At 49.0% G+C, this 24,923-nt stretch overlaps 2 protein-coding genes across 7 annotated transcripts; one reads left to right on the forward strand and one right to left on the reverse strand.

Annotated features, from left to right (window-relative positions):
- Positions 1-332: 332 nt before the first annotated feature.
- LOC121155336 (tubulin alpha-1A chain) lies at positions 333-4,507 on the reverse strand. Of its 3 annotated transcripts, none has more exons than XM_040978645.1 (4): positions 4,491-4,507; positions 2,091-2,313; positions 1,827-1,975; positions 333-1,518 (listed from the first exon to the last, which is right to left on the reverse strand). In XM_040978645.1, exons 2-4 carry the CDS (start codon positions 2,209-2,211, stop codon positions 538-540), a joined length of 1,251 nt encoding a protein of 416 aa, XP_040834579.1. In that variant the 5' UTR covers positions 2,212-2,313; positions 4,491-4,507; the 3' UTR covers positions 333-537. The 3 variants fall into 3 exon arrangements, with proteins under 3 accessions (XP_040834579.1, XP_040834573.1, XP_040834584.1); XM_040978639.1 differs by lacking the exon at positions 4,491-4,507 and adding an exon at positions 3,907-3,989; XM_040978650.1 differs by lacking the exon at positions 4,491-4,507 and adding an exon at positions 3,593-3,601.
- On the forward strand, positions 4,034-24,923 carry LOC121155376 (small nuclear ribonucleoprotein G-like). Of its 4 annotated transcripts, none has more exons than XR_005883648.1 (3): positions 4,034-4,153; positions 5,165-5,270; positions 24,379-24,923. XR_005883648.1 is itself a non-coding variant. In XM_040978686.1 (3 exons), exon 3 carries the CDS (start codon positions 8,238-8,240, stop codon positions 8,415-8,417), a length of 180 nt encoding a protein of 59 aa, XP_040834620.1. In that variant the 5' UTR covers positions 4,034-4,153; positions 5,165-5,270; positions 8,104-8,237; the 3' UTR covers positions 8,418-8,530. The 4 variants fall into 4 exon arrangements, 1 of the variants encoding a protein (XP_040834620.1); XR_005883645.1 differs by lacking the exon at positions 24,379-24,923 and adding an exon at positions 16,766-16,781; XR_005883652.1 differs by lacking the exon at positions 24,379-24,923 and adding an exon at positions 7,870-7,902.

Consider the following 24,923-nt stretch of genomic DNA (forward strand, 5'->3'; position numbering starts at 1 on the left):
GTGATGCACAAAGGCCAGGAACAAAGAACTTCATTCAGACCTCCCTCCCGGTGGCGGGGGTGGGGTGAGCACTTCCTTCCCAGGTGCATTAGCTGGGTGGGAGGTGAACCAGCATTCCACTCGGGAATGACAGATTGCAAGCTGCAGCTTAACCCAGCTGGACCTCACATTTTATACTTTTAAAAGATGTCTGTTTGACAATACTAGGATAACTTAATGCTATCTGATAATCTGTGTGTAAACCACAGGCAAGTTATTTTTTCTCAATGTACTGAACACATAAAACTTTTCAGACACTCAGATTAAAAGAAAAAAAACCAACAACACTGAACTCATTAAGACAGGGAATACTTTATTCAGAATCCATCAGAGAAATTCACTGCTCAGGTCTGTGGTGATTCATTCATGTTTTAAAGCAAAAGTCAGTAATTATATGAGCATACACTGCTACAGACAGATTAACTGATCAGACCCCTCATTTTCAATGTTTAAGACAGAAAAAGCTTCCCTGTAAAAGCAGCACCTTTGTGACATTTTTTAGTATTCCTCTCCTTCCTCCTCACCCTCTCCTTCCACAGAATCCACACCCACCTCCTCATAATCCTTCTCCAGGGCAGCCATGTCCTCACGAGCCTCTGAAAACTCTCCCTCCTCCATGCCCTCACCCACGTACCAGTGAACAAAGGCACGCTTGGCATACATCAGGTCAAACTTGTGGTCCAGGCGAGCCCACGCCTCGGCAATGGCCGTGGTGTTGCTCAGCATACACACGGCTCGCTGGACCTTGGCCAGGTCTCCACCAGGCACCACAGTGGGAGGCTGGTAGTTAATGCCAACCTTAAAGCCAGTGGGGCACCAATCCACAAACTGGATGGTACGCTTGGTCTTGATGGTGGCAATGGCAGCATTAACATCTTTGGGGACCACGTCACCACGGTACAGCAGGCAGCAAGCCATGTACTTCCCGTGGCGAGGGTCACATTTCACCATCTGGTTGGCCGGCTCAAAGCACGCATTGGTGATCTCTGCTACAGAAAGCTGTTCATGGTAGGCTTTCTCAGCAGAGATGACAGGGGCGTAAGTGGCCAGAGGGAAGTGGATGCGGGGATAGGGCACCAGGTTGGTCTGGAACTCTGTCAGGTCAACATTCAGGGCTCCGTCAAACCGCAGGGAGGCTGTGATGGAGGACACAATTTGACCTATCAACCTATTCAGGTTAGTGTAGGTGGGGCGCTCGATGTCAAGGTTTCTACGACAGATGTCATAGATGGCCTCGTTGTCCACCATGAAGGCACAGTCCGAGTGCTCCAGGGTGGTGTGGGTGGTGAGGATGGAGTTGTAGGGCTCCACCACAGCTGTGGAGACCTGGGGGGCCGGGTAGATGGAGAACTCCAGCTTGGACTTCTTGCCATAGTCGACAGAGAGGCGCTCCATCAGCAGGGAGGTGAACCCAGAGCCGGTCCCCCCACCAAAGCTGTGGAAAACCAGGAAGCCCTGCAGCCCCGTGCACTGGTCAGCCTGTTAGGAGACAGGAATGAAGAAAACACGAAGCTTTCGTTTGTTGTTTGTGATACCATCATAGTAAGCAGTTTCTTCCTACATCTCAAGGATTCAGATTTATTTTAAAAATGCTTTTTAGAAAGGGTATATCTTGGAATTACTCAACACTTCTTAATTTAAACATCCTCAATTTTCATAAGATGGTACCAGACAATTCACATTTTAACTGAATTTTTAAAGAATCTTAAAAGTCATCTAACTCTTTACTTCAGTTCAAATGTTTCTGTTAACCCCTCAATGTGCTTTCTTATGGGGAGTAATCATACCAGCTTGCGGATGCGGTCCAGGACCAGGTCGATGATCTCCTTGCCAATGGTGTAGTGCCCGCGGGCATAGTTATTGGCGGCATCTTCCTTGCCCGTGATGAGCTGCTCGGGGTGGAAGAGCTGGCGGTAGGTGCCAGTGCGAACTTCATCTGCAGAGGGGAAGCAGATGGGCCACCTGTCACGGACCCCGCCCCTCCCTGTGGCACCAGGGGCTCCCCCAGCACACACCTCCTGGCCAACCCCCCACACCCACTGGCAGCTCACCAATGACCGTGGGCTCCAGGTCTACAAACACGGCCCTGGGCACGTGCTTGCCAGCGCCTGTCTCGCTGAAGAAGGTGTTGAAGGAGTCGTCTCCTCCCCCAATGGTCTTGTCACTTGGCATCTGGCCATCGGGCTGGATGCCGTGTTCCAGGCAGTAGAGCTCCCAGCAGGCATTGCCGATCTGCACACCAGCCTGGCCCACGTGGATGGAGATGCACTCACGCTGTGGGAGGGAGAGAGAAAAAAATTATACAAAATTGCCTCATTAGGATTTTAAATTTTCTTCAAATTTCTAAAAAATATTTCCAATCGTAATACTGTGTTATTCAAATTTGTTTGAAGCCAGAATCTTAACATAGCAGAAATGATTAAGAAAAAGTATGCTACAAATACTGCGGATGGGTGTGGTCTGCGGAACAATGTCCTTTGCACGTGGTATCAGCCCATTGTTCACAGAACCATGCTTTCCTGGAAGGTTTCCCGTGCATTTAGAGCAAGCACAGCTTTTGTAAAAATGCAGTAAAACAAATCCAGTCGTTAATTGGGTATTTTACTGCTTTCCCCCACACATTCCCTTAATTGGAGAAGTGAGTTTCCTCTTAACTAGGGATCAGTCGGCCTCAAGGACTTTCGCACTGCAGCTGTGCTGGCGGCCACACCCTTCCGCAGTGTGTCTGCGGGGGTCCATCAATACCAGAAGCTATTAGGGCTCCCTGAATTGCTGCACTGCTGTGCCGGCGGTGCCAGGCGCTCGCCTCTTCTCTCTGCTACATTATTTAACAGAGCAAGCTCTATTTCCAGCGACTGCCTATATGATCTCATTGTGCTGTTTTGCCCGCACTTCCCCTGACTCTGCCTGGGACCCTGTTCTCAATTAAAAGGAATTAATGAAGGCGCACTAGAACAAAGACAGCTGGGTGCACAATGTCTTGCTGCTCTGTCGGCTGCAAATTCGTTAACTTTAAGCTTTTGCAGAATCGTCTGTAGAAAACAAAACCTGAAAAATTATTAGTATCTTCTAGAACAACCGTTGACAAGAAAGAAATGTCACTTGAGTAGCTACAAAGAATAAAAACCCAAAGAACGGGATAATGAAATGTGTTATTTAAGACAACAAAGCAGTGTTTTCATTCTGGTATTCTCTACCCACCGCAAAAAAAAATTCCTACTCCTCCTCATCCAATACAGAATTTCACTGGAGGGCTGCTCCCAGGGCGGGGTGGGGCGCGGAAGGGCGTTCCCGCCCCGCGGGGCGCCCAGGGCGCACAATGCGGGCTCCCCCTAGCAGGGCGCCGCGCTGCAGCCCTCGGGGCGTGGCGTCTCGGAACCAGGCTTTTAAAGGGCTCTGGAATCCTGACTTTACTCCTCAAGGGAAAAAAAAAGGCATTTCGTCTAGTTCCGCAATGACGAAAGGCTTTCATTAAACACTTCCCCAGATGGCGGAGACCAAGGGGGTGGGGAGGAGGCTCGAGGCCCGGCCGGCGTTCCTCCTCCCGAGAGGCGAGGCGCCCTCTGCGCCGCCAGCTGCAGGGTTAATACAGGGTCTCCCTCTGCCTCGCCACGGAACCCCACGGGCGACGCCCCCCATGGCCTCTCCCTGCTGCTGACCCTCCCACCCCGACCGAGGGGTCGCTCGCCAACAAAAACTCCCCGGAGCCGCCCCGTGCGTCCCCGGCGCGCCGCCCCGCGCCCTGGAGGCGGTTTCGGCCCGGCTTGTGGCCGCGCCCTTCGGCTGAGGCTGCGGGCCGACACAAAAGGAGAGGCGCCTGGACACAAAAGGAGAGGAGCCTCGGCTTCCCGAGGAGCCGCCGCTTACCATGGTTGCTGCTACACGCGGTGTGTCTGCGGGCGGAGGAGCGGAGGGAGGCAGCTGCTTCTTACAGCGCGACTCTAAGGCGGTCGATGTAAGAGAACCTGCGGTGCGGGCGGCGGCAGCTGCCTATATACAGCCCAGTCGCCATGGGGATGGGCCGGGGCCTGTTCCGGTTGGTCCAGACCCCTCCATCTGCCCCCGGGGAACCATGAAGCGAGGGCGCCGATTGGTGCAGGCGACATGGGATGAGGTTAATGGGTCCCGCCCCGCCCCCGCCCGCCCAGTATCCATAGACTTTATGCATCCTTCAAACAAAGAGAGCGAGCCGAAGCCGGCAGCCCCAGCATCCATTATGGGGTGGGGCTCGGGAGGGGCGGGCCGGGAAGAAAAAGGACCGGGTTAGATGCTTTGGGTTTTGCTTAATCCTCAACCGGTGCCCGGTTTGCGTCGCAGAATTTGGGTGGAGATGAGCTCTAAGTGAAAAATCGTCCCCTCACAGGCTTTCCCGCACATTACCCTAACACTGCATTCCGTTAGAACGCTATATGTCGAATTGTTCTAAAATTAGAGAACCTTGGTAGTGATGCTCAGAGGGGTTTGAGTAACCGGATCGCTCCCTCTTTTTATATGTAAATAATTTTAAAGGGGTTCAGTAATATAATCATTCATTTAAGAAGTCTTTTTTCGGCTTCAAGAAATTTATTTTCACATGCCCAAATAGCTTAAGATCAGCAACAGAAACAGATAATGGGAAGAATAGCCATCCGGCATAAAAAGAATACGAGTAGCGTAATCTCCTAGTCCGGATCCGCTAAGGACCGGTAGCAGTTTAGGCTTGGGATGGTCTTTTACCAGAAGTCCACGTCATGTGCTCTGTGAGCTGTAGAAAGGAACCATCTTTCCCACTACAGAATTGGGACAATACTGGGAGAAAGGGTTGAGTTCAGAAGCTGATACTGCTCGTGCGTGCAGTGTTGTTTCTGCAAGTATCCACCTTTCTGGAAAGTCACGAGAGGAAAAAACAACCACGGCGTTCAGCTGAGAAGGTGGCTGGGAGCTTCTGGAGGCAAAGACCCATTCTGTAATGTAGATTCCTCAGCTGCCTTTCAGTTGGATGTAGTTCCCCTGTGAATCCGGTAAATGTATTCTCTGTAGTGGGGCTTCTGACTGTGGGAACCGTGGCTGGTCCCACATTGCTGCTATTCAGTCAGAGATTCAGATGCCCCTGGGGACAAAACAAGGCTTTGCTTTTCCCCACTAGGAACTGGGATTGCTGCTGGAAAAGACTCCATCACCGCCAAGCATGGGCTGGGCAGAGCAGGTCTCTGGGCTGGGCACGTCCTGACATTGTGGATGAAATTTCAGAGGTAAAGAGATTTTGTTCGACTATCAAAAGCAGAAACTTGTATTTTAACTGCACATTTTTTCCTTGCAGTTTTCAGCAGCTGGCTTCCAGCATCCGCAGTGTGCCGCAGTACCCTGCAGAGCCCATCCATCGTGTTCCCTGAGGATGGGCAGGCAGAGCAGGGCGTGGGCTGCAGGGCGTGGGCTGCAGGGCCTGCAGTAACAATGGCGGACGGACACTCGCTTCTCTTAGGCAGATTTGCCGCAGCAATCTCTAGAAGAAATGAAATGCCACACACAAGCCACTGTGTCCACGCTTTGCATGTTTCACGGGGAACTGGCCAACATCACCTCAGCCCACAGCAGTGTATTTCAGTAAAGACAGGAGTACTGAGGATGATTTGAGCACTTGTTTCTGAACCCACAAGTACATTTAACAGATAAAAAGCGAGTGGCCCAGGGAGAAACGTGTCTTAGTGTCGGTGATAAAGAAAGTCAGACACTGCAGGACTGAACGCAGGAATAAGGAATTGTCCTGAATTACCTTCACAATGCAAAAGGTGAATTAAGCAAGTTTTTACTGTCCCAGTCGTCTAAATGTTTTTTGCATTTTGCAAAGAGAATTCAGTAAAGGAGAGAAGGACTGGTGGTATTGAATCGTTGTAGCTCTGTCTTAAAGCTATTCTGTTCTTTATCTACATGAAGGTTCTTCCTCTTCCCATTAGGCAAAAGTAACAGTAAGATCTGGGTCAGCAATAGCCTATCCGAGCAACGATAATCTGAGATATATAAATGGGAGATTGGAGGGGATGACCACTGTGTTCTTTTTGTTTCTTCATTATCTAATAGCATTCAAACTATGAAAACCAAAAACAAACAAAAAATACTTTCTTACTAATTCATTCCTGTTGTTACTGCCAATTTTTTCTTTAAGATTTATTTCTTTGGACCTGGCAAAGTAACCTAGTGGCAAAAGTCCTCGCCTTGCACACACCAGGATCCCGTATGGACTCCGGTTATTATCTTGGCAGCCCTGCTTCCATCCAGCTCCCTGCTTGTGGCCTGGGAAAGCAGTCAAGGACTGTCCGAAGCTTTGGGACCCTGCACCCACGTGGGAAACCCAGAGGAGGCTCCAGACTCCTGGCTTCGGACGGGCTTAGCTCCGGCCATCGCAGCCACTTGGGTACTGAGTCAATGGACAGATGATCTTCCTCTCTGTCTCTCCCCCTGTATGTATATCTGACTTTCCAATAAAAAAATAAATCTAAAACAAAAATGTATTTCTTTGAAAGGCAGAGTTACAAATAGAGAGCAAACTGTAATCCACTTGCTGGTCCCCAAATGGCCACAATGGGCAGAGCTCAGCCGGGAGCGAGGAACCAGGGACTTCATCTAGAGTTCCGTAAGGGGGCAGAGGCCGGAGTGCTTGGGTCTTTGCGGCTTCCCCAGGCCTGTCATTTCAATAGCAAGTAATCCAAATCGACAGGCGTCTCGATAGTCAGTAGAGCAGTGGGGCTCGACTCCCCACCCATACAGGATGCTGTATCACAGGCAACGGCCTAACCAGCTGAGCCACATACTGGCCTGCCAGTTTTCCTAACATCAGCATACATGTGTAAATATTTGGCTAACAGCCATTCTTGTAGAATAACAGCATAAAACGTTTCTCTTTTATACTGTTTGTGGAATTTTGATGATTCATTTACATGATTTCCCCTAAAATGTGAGTTGGGTCCTAGATGCTGCTAAAATGCCTGGCACCCTGTGGGTATTATAAACACATTTGTGGGATTCAATGAACAGCTCTCTCTCTCTGTGTTTTCCTTAACTATCACCATGGTTAGTAATCTGAAAGTATTTACAAAATATCTTACCATTTGTATTTCCATTCTGTGTGTGTATTTGAGCCCTGGACTGTCCTGGGTGGTGAGAAATCCAGTTTTCTCCAAAATCTTCCATGCCTGTTTGTTTAGGTTTGAGGTGTGTGTGTGTGTGGAGAGGACTTCGGTTGAGTCTAAACCCACTTCAATCCAAGTTCTGCTCTGACCACTCCTTGAAACTCAATCCCCTCCTATTCGTTGTTAAATCCCTTGGGCAGAATCCACCCCCCCACGGAGATTTGATTTGATTTATTTATTTATTTATTTATTTATTTATTTATTTATTTATGGGTTTGAGAGGCAAGGAGGCAGAGACCTTGGCTAATCCACTCCCCAGTGCCTGCAGCAGAGGGTGGGAGGAAGGCCTAGCCAGGAATTGGGCCTGGGTCTCCTCTCTCATGGGAGTGGCAGGGACCCAACACAGTGTGTGCTTTAGTGAGAGTGTGGGGACAGGAATGGAGCTGGGGTGGTACCTCTGCTGAGAGCTATGGGCTTCCCAGCCCGGTCTCCCAACTGGAGGCCAAATACTCAGCTCCTTCAACACTTCCAAATGCTTGCTGACCCATGATAAGATTGTAAAACATGACTATTAAGTCTTTGTTCTTCTTCTCCTTTATTTTTAAAGATTTATTTATATTGGGGGCCTGGTGCAATAGATTACTGGCTTAAGTCCTCCAGTTGCATGTGCCAGAATCCCATATGAGTGCTAGTTCATATACCAGCTGCTCCACTTCCCTTCCAGCTCCCTGCTTGCAGCCTGGGAGAGCAGTCAAGGATGGTCCAAAGCCTTGGGACTCTGCACCTGCATGGGAGACTTGGAGGAAACTCCTGGCTCCTGGCTTCAGATCAACTCAGTTCCAGCTGTTGCAGTCACTTGGGGAGTGAACCAATGGGTAGAACATCTTTCTGTCTCTCCTTCTCTCTGTAAATCTGACTTTCCAGTAAAAACAACAACAACAAAAATCCTTTAAAAAAGAAAAACGGAGATGGCGAGCCCCAGGCCTGCAGCGGGAGCGTGGGGAGGGTGCCGATTGTGTTTCCAGGAGTCTGTGAGCACCCCTGCTGCTGCCATGAGCAGAGCTCACCCTCCTGAGTTGGAAAAAAAAAATTATGGACAAGAAGCTGTCATTAAAATTAAATGGTGGCAGACATGTCCAGGAAATACTGCGAGAATTTGATTGCTTCATGAATCTGGTGGAAATGACAAATAGTGGACAGCAGAACAACATTGGAATGGCAGTAAAACGAGGAAATAGTATCATCATGTTAGAAGCCTTGGAACAAGTATAATGAGTGTTTGGCAGAGAAATCCTTATCTCCTCTCCAAAAGGACCTGCTTTACTGTGGTGAGATATCAAAGTTGGGACATGTGCATTTTCGTGGCTTTTGATGTGTGTGTGTGTCTGTGTTCATGGGGTCACTTGCTCTGAGGTTGCCTCCTCTTCTCGTGGGGACAAAGGCAGGCTGTGCTCACACACGCACACCTAGGAGCGGCACGCCCTGGCTCTGGCAGCAGATGGGGAAGAATTCCATTGAGTGTCTCAGGCTCAGTGGTTAAATCCTTGCCTTGCAAGTACCAGGATTTCATATGGATGCTGGTTTGTATCCTGGCTGCTCCACTTTCCCATCCAGTCTCTGACTGCCTCCCCAGGCCACAAAAGGGAGCTGGATGGAAAATGGAACTGCGGGGATATGGACTGGTGCTCACATGGAATCCTGGTGCTTTCAAGACGAGGACTTACGCCACCAGGTCAATGCACTTGGTCTGAGTTCCCAGTTTGCTTGGACATATGTTTGAAAAAAAAAAAAAAGGAGTCAAAACTACTCTCAGATCGCTAGCCTGGATGACTCAGGGCCTGCAATGGTGTTGTTGCTGTTTATAGAATAGGGAAATTGAAAAGAGAAGCAGGTCTGAGCAGGAAATGTGTTTGTTTCTGTAGGGAGGAAGGCATTAAAGTTTAGTTGAGGTGGGCCCAGCGATGTGGTCTAGCGGCTAAAGTCCTCGTCTTGAACATGCCAGGATCCCATATGGACGCCGGTTCTAATCCCGGCAGCTCCACTTCCCATCCAGCTCCCTGCTTGTGGCCTGGGAAAGCAGTCGAGGATGGCCCAAAGCCTTGGGACCCTGTACCCGCGTGCAAGACCCTGAAGAAGTTGCTGGATCCTGGCTTCAGATTGGCATAGCATCGGCCGTTGTGCTCACTTGGGGAGTGAACTATCGGATGGAAGATCTTCCTCTCTGTCTCTCCTCTCTGTATATCCGCCTTTCCAATAAAAATAAAATAAATCTTTAAAAAAAAGTGAAGTTAAGAAACTTCAAAGGGCAGTTTTGCTGAAAGCTTCTCCTGCAGCAGCAGCTGCTAAGGTTCCAGCAAAGGTGAGGATTCCATGCACGAAGACCAGAAGGCGGCAGCTCCTGCCAAGGCTCAGAAAGGGCCAGAAAACTCCAGCCAGAGAGCGTCTGCTCCAAGGGCATCCGGCAAGACAGCGTGAGAGGCTGTTAGGAAAGTAATAAAGGTTCGATCTGACATGTTGGGGGGGAAAAAAAGCCTGAAGCAAGCTTGTTGGATTTACTGCAGGGAAGTCAGTGTACAGCAAGTACAGGCAGTGAGCCCTGCTGTCCCAACTCTAACACAGGGTACTGAGGCCTGGGAGACAGCGGTCAGTGCAGGAGCTGCCAGACACCAAGACCAAGCTGGCCATGTGCCCCTCAAGGTGCTGGCACGTCCTGCTTCCGACTTTGCTCTGCTCAGCGTCCTGACTCATGTCCTCTGTGACCTGACCACGACCCCACGTCACACTGCCTGTTGGGTGCGTGTCTGCAAATGGCGGCACGAAAAGCGACTAGGTTTCCCTTAAGTTCTCCAACAAAATGGATCTCAGTGTCTGGATTTAACAAGGATGTGGTCTGGTGATGGCGACACGTTGAATTTATGCTGCTCATTGTAGGGCCCAGTTATGATCAATATGTTGGATAAATTAGCTCTCATATGGGTGACCTTGAAGTCACCTGGGTGAAATTCCAGTGCTAATTATCAGTGAAATTCCAGATTTCGGTCTGAATAGGACCATCTCTCTAAAATGCAGAATTGTATTTTAAAAGTCACATGCTTTCTCTCACGCGCTGATCAACACAATACAGTATTACTGAATATTAGGGATGTTTTTCTGGATAATTGTGATGAGAGTTTTCTGTGGTCACTCTGGTAATCGAGTTCCATCTGTTTGGAAAGGACTTTTAGTGTGTAGCAGAGATAAATATTGAATTTCTATTCCAGAAGTGAAACAAACAATAGCATAGGAGCTGTCTGAATTCTGTAATACTGAAAATGTCTCTGATGTTGAAACAGAATGATGTTTTCTTTTTTTTTTAATTTTTTATTATTTTTTTTACATTCTTAATAAGATTTTATTTTGACATTCTTTACATAGTTAATTAGGGTAAGAAGGTTCAAGGGCTACAGGAAAGTGGATAAGACTAGTATGTTTTCCATATTGTTACCTTCATGTTTAAAGGGGGGCATTAAGGGAGAAGGCCCACCCAGTTTCCCACCCTCCTCAGGTCCCGGATATAGGGTATGCTCTGAGGTTCTTGCTCAAGTGGTTTTGATATTACAACTTTTTTTTTAAAATTTTAAAGATTTATTTATTTATGGGAAAGTCAGATACACAGAGAGAAAGATCTTCTGTCTGATGATTCACTCTCCAAGTGAGCGCAATGGCCGGTGCTGTGCCAATCCAAAGCCAGGATCCAGGAACTTCTTCCGGGTATCCCACACGGGTGCAGGGTCCCAAGGCTTTGGGCCGTCCTTGACTGCTTTCCCAGGCCACAAGCAGGGAGCTGGATGGGAAGTGGAGCTGCGGAGATTAGAACATGCGCCCACATGCGATCCCAGAGCCTTCAAGGTGAGCATGCATTAGCAGGGAGCTGGATTAGAAACAGAGTAGCAGGTACTCAAACCAGTGCCTGTACTGGATGCTGGTGCTACATTCAGGTGGCAACTTATCTTGTTATGCCACAATACCATCCCAAAAATGCCATTTTTAACAAAACATTTATGACCTGAGATACACATTTCAAGTTGCAGTTTTTACTGGTGCATTAGGATGGTGGTTTATTGAAACCTTTCAGTGAAATCTGATACTTGGAAAAGGGGCCAAAACCTGTAGAAGCTGAAAAGCATCCGCACAAAAGGCGCACTGGAAGCAGAGAAGACAGAGATAACCTGTGTCCACGAAGCGCGGCGTATAAGTTGGTTGCATTTCACTGACCCAAATTACACACAGGCGCAGGAATGCACGGCGAGGGACACCTCCGCCCTCCCCTGCCCTCCCTCAGCGGGTGGAAATGAGGTGGCAGACCGGGAAGGTTGCCATGGCGCACTGGCCACAGGGGCTTAATAGTGATGGAGAGGAGCTCCAGGACCCCATCCCCCAACCACCGAATGCGGGCTTTTCTCCATCCTCTAATTCTTCGTCTTAATTAATTCCGTGCTGCACATAAAGCAGGGTGTGAGTGAGGTACTAGAGAACAAAGAAGGATTTCATGCATCCGAAAGTCTTTACAGTTGCATTTACACCCTACGTTATACACCGAGGGGCTAGAACTGATGTTATGTTAGCTAACCATATACAAAATCCAGATTTATTTATTTTTAAAAAAATTTATTTTTATTGCAAAGTCAGATACATATATATATATAGAGAGAGGAGGAGAGACAGAGAGAGGAAGATCTCCCGTCCATTGACTCAATTCCCAAGTGACCACAACAGCTGGAGCTGAGTCGATCCAAAGCCAGGAGCCAGGTCTCCCATGCAGGTGCAGGGTCCCAAGGCCTTGGGTCTTCCTGGACTGCTTTCCCAGGCCACAAGCAGGAGGCTGGATGGGAAGCAGGTGTGCTGGGATTAGAACCGGCGTCCATATGGGATCCCAGCTTGTTCAAGGCGAGGACTTTAGCCACTAGGTCACAGCATGAGGACCCCAAATTTATTTTTAGCATGTCTTAGACAAAATGCTGTCATCTTTGAGACATAGGCCATACCCTGGCTGCTTGCAAACATCTGACATTAATTTTTATACATGGAATTATTTTCTGTTACTCTCTCAATATTTTATATGCTCAATATTCTCAATCATTGCAAATTCTCAATTTCAGTTCATTGTGACCATCTTCTTAGGCAACTAAGCCAGATTCAAATAATAACTTCATCTAACAGTATGTCTCAGACATTCTTCCTGGTACTTGATATACGCTAATGCATTTAACTTCATCCCAACTCATACTAAATCCTGTCAAATTTATTTCAAACTTATCTTAATAAGTATTGGCAGAATGAACAATGACTGAGCTTCCAAATCTTTTTTTTTTTTAATAGTTTGCCTTTTTTTTAAGATTTATTTTTATTATTATCTTTTTTTATTGGAAAGGCGGATATACAGAGAGGAGGGACAGAGAGGAAGATCTTCTGTCCGATGATTCACCCCCCCAAGTGAGCGCAACGGCCGATGCTATGCCGATCCAAAGCCAGGAGCCTCTTCTGGGTCTCCCATGCAGGTGCAGGGTCCCAAGGCTTTGGGCCGTCCTCCACTGCTTTCCCAGGCCACAGGCAGGGAGCTGGATGGGAAGCGGGGCTGCCGGGATTAGAACTGGTGCCCATATGGGATCCTGGGGCGTGCAAGGTGAGGACCTCAACCACTGCACCACCGCGCCGGGCCCAGCTTCCAAATCTTGACCAATTTTACCTTTGGAAGGGCCTGGCTTTATCGGGGGAGGTGGCAGAATATTTAGGTCTTACTCTTCTCGGCGTCCTCCCTGAGGGTCATGCGAATAACTTTATGACTGAAATAAGAAATACCCACTCTAACACATTGGAATAATTCCTGAACGTGCTAAAGCAACCAGAACACTAGTTAAAATATGAATTCCCAGTTCTATAAGCCAGGCAGTCTAATTAAGAAGAATAACAAAAATAACAAAAATAACAAAAATCCCAGAATTATCAATTTAGCTTTGTGGGACCAACCAGTTTTAGTGTGTTTGCTGTGGTTCAGTTGTTTCTAAATTCTGCTAAGCCCTGGCTAAGGCTGGCTGAGAGGGACTGACTGCGTGGTATAACCCCGAGAGGCAACGCCTAGGAAGCCTGGAGGGTCTCCAGCTTCCCTGGCTCGCAGCGTGCAGAGGAGGGGGAGTTGGAGAAGGTGCAGTGTTTCTTCATCCCCCTTTAGATTTAGACATGGAGCGCACGTATGCAGAGGAGAAAGGGTTAGGAAAAGCTGCCATTTCTTTTCCTTTGGCTGAACAGCAATCTGCTCTTTCAATATACAGATTGTAAGAAATATAAAGATCTATCCATATAACATAGCTGCGTTCCCTCGGCAGTAAAATTGTCTTTGGATTTAGCATATTTTAATCAGTAAGCCCACTATCAATCTTTCTGAAGGATTTCATTATTTTTAGATATGGAAGAGCGACTTCAGGCTCACCTCCTCTGTTGCTAAGCAACGTACCATGCAGTTGCTAGGAAACAGACTGGCAAAGTGGGGGGTATTTCAGATTTCCATGATCCCCAGCTCATCACATGACTATACCCAGGAGAGTTTTACAAACCTTGGAGAAAAGAGAAAAAAAGAATTAATGGCATTGAAAAAGGATGGAAAGAGCGACAGGTTAGGGTATAAGAGAATAGAATAAGGAGAATAGCAAGATATTTGAGAAAACTCTAAGCTTGGCAGGAAAGGATTATTATGCAATTTCCTTGAATGAGTCATGGAAAAACCTTGAATTTCCAGTGCTGTATTTCATATTTTGCATATATTTTGTGAAAACAAATTTGGGAATAAACGTGGAGAAAATCTTTCTGAGAATATGCCTGAATATCTTCAGAAGTGTGTGCATCCACAGTAAGTCCCCCAGATCATAAGCAATCACACACAAGTGAAAAAAGTCACGCAGCGTTTAAAATTCCCAAGTCAGATATACAGCACAGCTTCCTCCCATCTCTCCCTGGAAATAGAAATAAATAAATAAGCAACAGCACTGAGCATCGAGATGGAGACTAGCACGTAAGTGCACTAGGACACACTTAGAAGCCAAATGGGCACTACGTGTTTGTATGAAATCTTCCCGATCTCCAGTGAAGGAACAGAGAAGCTCTTGTGTGGGAAATTAGAGACCCGCTGTAGGCTTCGCTGAGTGCCTGGGAAAGGTTGCCTCTTTGTGTCTCTGTGGTATTTACTGTTCCTAGCAACCAGGAAGCTCCCCGGCGATTGTTGCTACGTCCTCTGTGCCTCTGTTTGCCTGCAACCTTAGCCAGTGCCAGACACAGGAGATAAAAATCCTGGGGGTGCTTGGTGGAGGGAAGTCCAGCACCCGTTTATCCTCAGCCCTTTGATAGCAAACAGGCAGTGTAAGATGGAGGCTGTGCACCGAGTTCGTCCCCGGTTCCTTTTCACCAGCACCGGTTCTGTTCTCTCAGAGCGCTGCGGAAGGGGCTGGTTTAAGAAAGATTTATGGTCTGCAGTCACCAGCCCCAATGGAGAGAATCAGAAAGAATATGGGACAAGGAACGCAGGGCCTGGAAGCCACCCAAACCTCAGGAACTTGAGCCCTTGTCGGCTGCTCCGTAGTGTCCACCGAAGCCTGGGGCCAATGGCAGTACCAGATGCGACCAGTGTAGAAGACCCGATGAAGGAGCCTGAAAGAGCCGTGTCAGCGTTATTGCCTCAAACACTGACCTCAGCTCTCCAATGCAACCTCTCGGCTGGGAGGAACCCTGCAGATGCACGCAATCCTGCAGCATTGCTCATCTTCCACTTTGTTTCCACAGTGCCCCACCCAGAGCCACATGGTTACAGCTTTGAACTTGGAAACAATGGCAAGCTTGGCTCAGGTTTAGAAACAAGGTTTTGGTTTTGGTTTTTTAACATGTTTTGTTTGTATGAGAGAGGGGTGCACTCCCTAAATGAACTCCCCCCTGGGATGCAATCCAGCCCCCCCCCCAGGGGTGGCAGGAGGCTGGAATCAGGGGTCCACAGGCGCCTCTCCCACACTGGAATGCCAGCTTCTCTTCCTAGCTGGTATCCTGTCAGGCTCCCCACTCCCCAATTAATGTGTACAAAACATAAATATGCACTAGACTCCAGAAGAGGATCTGAAGTTCTGTTTTTTGTGCTTATTGTTGATTGCCAAATGAGACCTAAGCACTTTATTGTCTTATCTGCCTGTTGTCTAGGTCAATCTTAAAAGTCATTTTAGTGGCAAAGCTGGCATTGTGGACTAATGGGTTAAACCGCCGCTTGAGATGCCGGCATACTGGAGTGCTGCTTTGTATCCAGACTGCTCTGGTTCTGACTAGCTCCCTGTTTGTCGATGCACCTGGGAAAGCAATGCCATGACCTGGGGAGACCTAGAGGCAGGCTGGCCCAGCCTTAGCCACTGCAGGCGTTGGGGCAGTAAACAGATCTCTCTCTCCCTCCGTGTGTGTGTGTGTCCGTCCCTCTCTCTTTCTCACTTTGCTTTTGAATAAATGAATGAATAAATATTAAAAATAACAATGCGAAGTAGATAGATCCAATTGTACTCACTGTTTGATCAGCAGAGGAAACACAGAGTGAGAGGAGATGAATAAATACACCCCAAGTCCCTGGCTGCTGATCAGACAAAAAAATGGAAATCCTCCCTTGGCTCTCTTTGGCTTCCTTGTTGAGCCCTCCGGCCTCACTCTCTGTGTTTTGATTCATGGAGAGTGCTGCCCGAGTGCGAACCAATGCTGCAGTGCAGTGTTTTGTCAGGGTGGGGCCCAGGCTCCGCAGTCTGCTGCCACCGGGAGGCTAGCCGCCAGGTGTCTGCTCACCTGGGGGAGCCTTGCCTCACTGCCCTGATCCTGCAGCAGCTCCCTCTCCTGGGATCCCACCTGAGCTGTTCCCTGTGGAATTGACAGCCCCCGGAGTTGGGCGTCTCCCGGTTCCTCCTGCTCTGCAGTCACAGCCTGCTCAGGGAGCAGGGATTCCTCCCCCCATGCCCTACCCCAAAAGGCCTCCTGCAACCAGCTCTTCTCCTCTCCGCCTTTCCTTAACTCCCAAGAACCAGAAGTCGTTTTTTTTAGGAGCTGTATGGTTTGAATTCTAATTTAGGAGAGAAGGCTCTTCTCAAAGAATAGTCTGGAAGACCGCAGCCTTTTGCGTGATCCAGTCACACCTGGAAAATCTTGGTTGCAGAAAAGAAACCTTTGCTTCCCCTTTGCACAATCTCAAAAATTCATTGAACTGTATCCTCTGAGCACAACTAAATGTGGTGATGTTTTTCATTTGGAAGATTTCCTGGGGTGGGCATTGTGGCACAGTGAGCTCAGCTGCTCCCTGCGGTGAAGTATTCCAGGTTGGGCGCCTGTCCAAGTCCCAGCTGCTCTGCTTCTGATCCATGCCTGATAATATACCTGGGAAAGCATCAGAGACCGGCCCCATCGCTAGGGCCTTAGCACGTTTGTGGGAGTCCTGGATGGAGCTCCAGGCTTATGGCCAGGCCCAACCCAGGCTGAGGGTAGTCATTCAGAGAATAAACTAGTGGGAGACACCTCTTTGTCTTTGTCACTACCTCTCAAATGTATAAATAGATATTTTAAAAATTCTGTATTCTTAGACCCAGCGCAATAGCCTAGTGGCTAAAGCCCTCGCTTTGCATGTGCTGGGATTCCATATGGGTGCCAGTTCATATTCCGGCAGTCCCACTTCCCATCCAGCTCCCTACTTGTGCCTGGGAAAGAAGTTGAGGATGGCCCAAAGCCTTGGGACCCTGCACTCGTGTGGGAGACCCCAAAGAGCTACTGGTTCCTGGTTTCGGATCAGCCCAGCACCGGCTGTTGCAGTTTACTGGGAGTGAACCAGCAGAAGGAAGATCTTCCTCTCTGTCTCTCCTCTTCTCTGTATATCTCACTTTCCAATAAAAATAAATAAATATATAGTTTTAAGATTTATTTATTTATTGGAAAGTCAGATATACAGAGAGGAAGAGACAGAAAGGAAGGTCTTCCATCTGATGATTCACTCCCCGAGTACAACGGCTGATGCTATGCCGATCCGAAGCCAGAATCCTGGAACTTCTTCCGGGTATCCCACACGGGTACAGGGTCCCAAAGCTTTGGGCTGTCCTCGACACTTTCCCAGGCCACAAGCAGGGAGCTGGATGGGAAGTGGAGCTGCCGGGATTAGAACTGCCGCCCATATGGGATCCTGGAGCGTTCAAGGCGAGGACTTGAGCTGCTAAGCCACGCCAGGCCCAATAAATATTTTTTAAAAATTAAAAAAAATCTGTATTCTGAGGTTGGCATCATGACACAGCATGTTAACACTCTGCCTGTGAGACCAGCATCCCATTGGGTTTGAGTCCCAGCTGTTCTGCTTCCAGTCCAGTTCCCTGCTAATGACCACGGAAGGCAACAGTGAACGATCCAAGTCCTTGGGTCCCTGAAACCACGGGAGAAACTCAAAAGAAGCTCCTGGCTCCTGGCTTCGGACTGATGTAGCTCCAGCCATTTTGGCCCTGTGAGAAATGAACCAATGGAAGGAAGACTCCCTGTTTCTCCTTTCCCCTGTAACTCACCCTTTCAAATAAAATAAAACAAACAACCTGGATTCTGTTGCTAAGTGATTTGGGAAGATCTGTGATAATAACTAACATTTCTGAAATCATTGCTAGTATGCTAGACTCTGTTCTAGGCATTGTGGTGATATTAACTCATTCTCGCCAATAATCAGAGAAAGATACTGTAATTATTCTCCTTTTGCAGGAGATAAAGCTGAGATGCAAGAGGTTCACGTTGAAGCAAGTCACCAAGTAAGCACAATAGAACCTAAACCTTGCTGAATTATGATTTTTGTTTCTTTGTTTAGAAATGTAGTAATTTATTCAAAAAAGAAATGCATTCATTCTTCTGAAACCAAGAGATGCCAAGAAAGAGGGAGAGGATAAAAAAGAGATTTCACCTGATGTCTCATTTCTGAGTCAGCCGTAACAGCCAGGGCTGGGAGAGGTGGGAGCCGGGAACTTCTTCCAGGGCTCTGGGCTGGATACAGGGGCCCAAGCACTGCCTTATCCGCCACTGCCTGCTCAGGCACATTTGCAGGGAACTGCCTCAGATGTGGGGCAGCTGGGGACGTGGAGAAACGCTCACGCTGCATGCTGGCGTGGCAGACAACAGCTGCTCTTGCTGTACCACAGTGCCGGCCCTGAAAAGACCACAGTAGCAGGAAGGTTCTGTAATCTTTAAAAAAAAAAAAAAAAAAGATTTATTTTCTTTTATATTGCAAAGTCAGGTATACAGAGAGGAAAATCTTCCATATGATGATTCACTCCCCAAGTGAGCACAATGGTTGGTGCTGTCCGGATCTGAAGCCAGGAACCCAGAGCTTCTTCCAGGTCTCGCACACAGGTGCAGGGTCCCAAGGCTTTGGGCCATCTTCGATTGCTTTCCCAGGCCACAAGTAGGGAGCTGGGTGGGAAGTGGAGCTGCCGGGATTAGAACCAGAGCCCAACTGGGATCCCAGTGCGTTCAAGGAGAGGGCTTTAGCCGCCAGGCCACTGTGCCGAGCCCAAGAAGGTTCTATAATTAAAACCAAGTGTGTGATGCCACTTCCCATGCAGCACTGTTCTCAAGCACACAGTAGTAACCCGTGTTGGGGTGTGAGAAGCTGGATTCTTGTACACTACCATGGGTGTGCAAAGCCGAACAGGAGCTTTGGAAAAGTCCGATAGGTCCTGGAAACATTAGACACAGTCACCAGGGAGTCCAGCAGTCCCACTTCAAGGAAGAGAAGCTTATGATGACACAAATGTCTATCCCAGAGTCCGGCATGGTAGCCTAGTGGCTAAAGAACTTACTTTGCGTGCACCAGGATACCATATAGGTGCCAGTTCTAGTCCCAGCAGCTCCACTTCCCATCCAGCTCCCTGCTTGTGGCCTGGGAAAGCAGTTGAGGACAGCCCAAAGCCTTGGGATCCTGTACCTACGTAGCAGACCTGGAGGAAGTTCCTGGCTCCTGGCTTTGGATCGGCCCAGCACCGGCTGTTGCGGCCACCTGGGGAGTGATTCATTGGATAGAAGATCTTCTCTGTATCTCCTTCTCTCTATAAATCTGACTTTGTAGTAAAAATAAATATAATCTTACAAAAAAATCTATGCCAGCATTTCATAGCTTCGTTGTTCCTGATTGTCAAAAACTGAAAACAGTGGCCAGTGCAGTGGCACAGCTGGTTAAACTTCTGCCTACACGGCCAGGCAAGCAATATGGGTACTGGTTCCAGTCCTGGCTGCTCCGCTTCTGATCCAGCTGTCTACTCACATGCCTGGGAAAGCAGGGGAAATTGTCCAGGTGGTTATATCCTTGCACCCACATGGGAGGCCCATAAGAAGCTCCTGGCTTCAGAATGGCCCAGCCCTGGCCATCGTGGCTCCCTGGTACAAGATTGCCCTCTGCCATCCCTCCTTCTCTCTTTGTAACTGTGATTTTCAAGCAAGTAAGTATATAAATCTTTTTCAAAGGAGTTATGTATTTAAAAAGCAGAAGGCGCAAGAATGGGAATGTCTCAGCTGCTGGTTCACTCTTTCAGTGCCGCAGGGTTGGGCAGGGATGCCACCGAAGACCCCCAAGCGGACGGCTGGGACCGAGGAGTTTGGTTCATTTGCTGCCTCCCCCAGTGCCTTGGCGGGAAGCAGGGTTGGCAGTGTGGAGTAGCCTGGATGTTATGGGAGGGTATCTGAAGCAGTGGTTGCACACACTCGGGCACGACCTCTGCCCCACTAGCAGCTGTTGTTGTTAGATCATTGAGGGAAGGTTGACAGACTTTTCACAAGGTTATCACAGCTTACCTTCTCTGTGTGAGTGCCAGGACCCATCACCTGTGAGGTGATGGCTGGTGCCTCCCTGGGTACACCTGAACAGGAAGCTGGAGCAAGTGGAGTAGCCGGGATTTGAAGGAACCCAGGGCTTCAGGCATAGGAGGTGGGTGTCCTCCCCTCTGAGACCCTCTTTTCATAGCACTCAAAGCCAGTGCTGCCAACCCTGTGATGCCCTGCCCTTGTGCCCTTTCCTGAGGGGCTGCTGGAATGCTCAGGACAGATCTGCTATACCATCAGTCCTTCCCAGACTGCCCCACAGCACACAGCCTTCTTTGCAGGGTAGTGCGTGGGTCTGCTCTGCTCTGCTGGGAAAGCCCCCTGGTGAGTCGCTGGGCCTGCATCCCAGCTCAGCTTCCCCTCGGCATGGTCCTGCTTCCTGCTACAGTCCCCAGGTGCCAATTCCCAAGGCAGGCTTCGTAGTCATCTCATCTCAGAGTCTGCACACTCCGAGAACTCTCTCTCTCTCTCTTTTTTTTTGTCAGACCCAAGGCTGACATTTCGTTGTAGGTTCATTCTTGTATCCTGAGGCCCTAATGTGGGTACAGTGAGGATTAGGTCTTCCTTGTTTATGGGCAGTACTGATAACAGTGATAAAGGGGACACTGACTATCTCAGGTGATGAGCAAATGTTTCCTCTTAAAACAAACGACAACAATACAGACAAAAGCAATCTTTTTTGGCAGAGCACAGTTCGAGAGACCTGGAGGTCTGTCAACAGATTTCACTTGAAGACCTCGTCCTTCTCTGGCGTGGTTGAAGCTCATGGAGCGAGCTTTTGGTGACCTTCATCTCGGGCACCCTGGGGCTCTGCCCGGGAAGAAGACACGGACTGTCACTCTCTTGCTTTCCTTGGTAGCTTTGCCACAGACACAGCCTGCTTGTTTCTAGCTGGGTGTGCTGGCGGTGCTGCTCGGCTAGGGCTACTGTAACAGCATGCTGCCACTGGGGTGCCTGGCACAGGTACTAAGTGTCTCATGGTTCTGTGGGTTGGAAGCCCCGGATCGGGGTGCCAGCTGAGCTGGAGGTTCCCTCTAAGGGCGGTGAGGGAGAGCCATGCTCCATGCCTCTCCCTGGCTTGTGGAGAGCCATGTGGTCACAAGAGAGTTCTCGGGGCCCGGCGGCATGGCCTAGCAGCTAAAGTCCTTACCTTGAACACACCGGGATCCCATATGGGCTCTGTTCTAATCCCGGAAGCTGCACTTCCCATCCAGCTCCCTGCTTGTGGCCTGGGAAAGCAGTTGAGGACTGCCCAAAGCCTTGGGACCCTGCACCTGTGTGGGATACCCGGAAGAAGTTCCTGGCTCCTGGCTTCGGACCGGCATAGCATCAGCCGTGTTCACTTGGGGAATGAATCATTGGACGGAAGATCTTCCTCTCTATCTCTCCTCCTTTCTGCATATCTGACTTTCCAATAAATAAATAAATGTTTTTTAAAAAGTCAGCCTCTTATATGCCTGGGAGACACTCCAGTGGAAGCCTGATGGACTTGGGAACATTCAAGATGGATGCATTTTATGAACCTAGAGGGAAGAACAGAGTGGAGGTGAGGGAATTAGGGGGAGAGGGGAGCCCTCTGCCAACTGAACTGTCTCAAAAAGCAATTAAAAAAGAAAGGAAGGAAGGAAGGAAGGAAGGAAGGAAGGAAGGAAGAAAGAAAGAAAGATTGATTGATTGATTTGCTGGTGTGGCCAAATGGTGCATGAGCCTTGTATCTCTGGTCCCTCTGTGGTGCAGGTCCCTGGCAATGCATTCCTTCTCTGGTTGTCATGGTGGTCCCTGAGGGCGACAGGTGATGAGATTGGAGCAAGCCAGCTTCTGCAAAAGAAGTTGAAATAAGGAACAAGGCCACCTGATTTTTAGGACGTGAGCCAGGTGGGAGCCACCAGCCCAGCCCTGAAGTGTCATTTTGTCAGTCTTGCATACAGTGCATCAATGATTTGTGTGTGTGTGTGTGATTTTATTTTATTATAAAAATTTATTATTTATTTATTCTTATTGGAAAGTCAGATCTAGAGAGAGAAGGAGAGACAGAGAGAAAGAGCTTCCATGTGATGATTCACTCTCCAAGCAGCCGCAACGTCTGGTGCTGCACCAATCTAAAGCCAAGAGCCAGGAGCCTCCTCCAGGTCTCCCACACCGGTGCAGGGTCCCAAGGCTTTGGGCCATCCTCGACTGTTTTCCCAGGCCACAAGCAGGGAGCTGGATGGGAATTGGGGCCACCGGGATTAGAACCAGTGACACTATGGAATCGTGATGTCTGCAAGGCAAGGACTTTTAGCCACTAGGCTACCGTGCCAGGCACGTTTTTGTGATTTTATTCTTGGCTACTGTTGATTCATGGGCATTGGGTTTGTAACTGTGTTTTAACATTTTTAGGATGTGATTTATATCTCTGTGTTGCTTTAAAGCCTGTCATGATTTTTAAAAAAAGAAACAGATTTATTTTTATTCGAAAGGGAGATTTATGGAGAGAAATACAGAGTGACCTTGCATTTGCTGATTTATTACCCAAATGGCTGCTATGACCAGAACTGTGACAATCAGAAGCTGAGATCCAGGAGTTTCTTCTTGGTCTCCAACATGGGTGGAGTGGCTTGAGGATTAGAGCCATCTTCTACTGCTTTCCCAGGCCACAGGCAGGGAGCTAGATGGGAAGTAGAGCTGCTGGGATTAAAACCGGCGCCCATGTGGGATCCCGGTGTGTTCAGGGAAAGGATTTTAGCCACTAGGCCACGCCGCCGGGCCCTAACTCATGATTTTTTAAGAATATATAATGTGGGCCCGGCGCGGTGGTGCAGTGGTTAAGGTCCTCGCCTTGCACACCCAGGATCCCATATGGGCACCAGTTCTAATCCCGGCAGCTCCACTTCCCATCCAGCTCCCTGCCTGTGGCCCGGGAAAGCAGTCGAGGACCGTCCAAAGCCTTGGGACCCTGCACCCTATGGGAGACCTGGAAGAGGCTCCTGGCTTCGGACCGGCATAGCATCGGCCGTTGCACTCACTTGTGGAGTGAATCATCGGACGGAAGATCTTCCTCTCTGTCTCTCCTCTCTGTATATCCGCCTTTCCAATAAAAATAAAGAAATCTTAAAAAAAAAAAAGAAAGGAATATAAAATGCTTTCTTGGGCCTGGCGCAGTAGCCTAGCATCTGGGGTTCTTGGCTTGTGTGCACCAGTGTCCCATATGGGTGCCACTTCCCATCCAGCTCCTTGCCTGTGGCCTGGGAGAGCAATCGAGGACGGCCCAAAGCCTTGGGACCCTGTACCCACATGGGAGACCCAAAAGAGGCTCCTGGCTTTGGATTGCCTAGCTCTGGTCACAGCCACCTGGAAGTGAATCATCGAATGGAAGGTCTTCCCCTCTGTCTCTCCTTCTTTCTGTCTATCTGACTTTCAATAAAAATTAAATAAATCTTTTAAAATATTAATAAAAATAAAATGCTCCCCTGAATTACAGGTGCATGTGCCAGTTTCACACTGCTGGGCGGGGAGGGAAGGGCAAAAAGAGGATTCTGTGCCCTTTACAGGAACCACAGTCCAGGCATGAATCGTTCTTTGATGAATTGCATTTCTGCTCCTCCAGGGCTGCTTTTCTCAGCCACTGGAATGCGAGAGGGATGAATTCCTGCTTTAAGTTTTAGGGCCCCAGGAAACGTGTCACTCAGGCGCTCAGGGATGAATCAGCTGAGATGAATCACGAATGTGGTTCTGGGAAGGGATTTGCAGGTTTCTTTCATGCCGACCTTGACTGCAGTGGGGAGCCATGTGCCTGACCTCCTTCTCCAGCTGGAGGAAAGCAGGATTGGGGTTCACCTTGAAACAGTGGAACGAGGCCCGGTGTTTCAGGGGAGGCTCTGGACGAGAGGTGTTTAAGGAATCCAGCCTCTTTGGACCGCAGCTAAGGTTAGCTGTTTTCTTGTTCAGCTTAACATGAAGAGTGTGTTTTGCTCTTTGTGTAGTCACTGGCTTGGTGCCCAGTGTTGCCGCGGAGCCTGGCAGCCCTGGCCAGCTCACCTTTGGGGGCAGTGGTTCAAGTCCCTAAAGCTACAGTCCGGGCCCTTGTGTCATGTGCCGCCCTGGTGAGGGTGGGCCTTCCCTGCTGCTCCGAAAACGAGCCCCTCCTTCCGCAGCTAATACCTCCTGCGCACAAGTAATCCTTTAGGGCTGGGCAGCTTCAAAAAGCAATTAACACAAAAGGAGGAGGAAAGCCATGCTGTCTTTCAACCTGGCAACAAAAGGGGCCCTGCAACTCGCATTACGAGTCTGAATCTTGGGAGGAAGGGCTGCTGGAGGGGAGCCACTGCTCAGTGGACATTTTAAAACCATTTTTCCTAGCAGCCATGTGTCTCTTTTTCAGCTCAAGGCTGAGGACACAGCTGACCCTCTTCTCAGAAAACAGGTGGGGTCGAGCTGGATTTGGTGACTTACTGGAAGCACTGTGACCGTTGATGGCCAAGCTGGGCAGACGCCAGAAGGCGCACCCCGGAGTGCTGGGCAGCTGACTTGTCCTTGCACGCCTGCCAACTGTTCGCACAGAAATCATCTGAGAGGGCCGCACCTAGAGACCCTGTGAGACTTCAGTGTCTTTGTCAGTCTGTGCAGACTCATTTTGTCGCACACACCCGCCCACAGGGAACTGCCTTGAGGCAGCGCCACCACAGCCGGACAAATGGTGCCATCCTCCTCCTGGCCCCTTGAAACAGCACATTTACATTCGAGCTTTGGGCAGGTGCCTCACCCTCCCCTCCCTGTCCCCACCTCCCTGGGGAAATGCCCAGATCAAACCAATGCAACCAATTTATGCTGTGTCATCTCGCTGTGGGGGTGGAAGGACAGAAATCGGCGGAGAAGGGGTGAGTTTGAGGAAAGCTAGGAATCTACAAGCAGATTAATGCGCTTATC

This window comes from Ochotona curzoniae, unplaced genomic scaffold (genome assembly GCF_017591425.1).
Source record: "Ochotona curzoniae isolate NIBS_2020 unplaced genomic scaffold, NIBS_Ocur_1.0 contig_1014, whole genome shotgun sequence".
NCBI lineage: Eukaryota > Metazoa > Chordata > Mammalia > Lagomorpha > Ochotonidae > Ochotona > Ochotona curzoniae.

Bases quoted from the DNA above. Each gene is read 5' to 3' on its own strand.
- LOC121155336 (XM_040978639.1), bottom strand. The intron at 1,976-2,090 runs GTGAGCTGCCAG...TCCCCTCTGCAG, and splicing joins CCTGGAGCCCACGGTCATTG to ATGAAGTTCGCACTGGCACC. The intron at 1,519-1,826 runs GTATGATTACTC...GTCTCCTAACAG, and splicing joins TGGACCGCATCCGCAAGCTG to GCTGACCAGTGCACGGGGCT.
- LOC121155376 (XM_040978686.1), top strand. From the start codon at position 8,238: ATGGACAAGAAGCTGTCATTAAAATTAAATGGTGGCAGACATGTCCAG.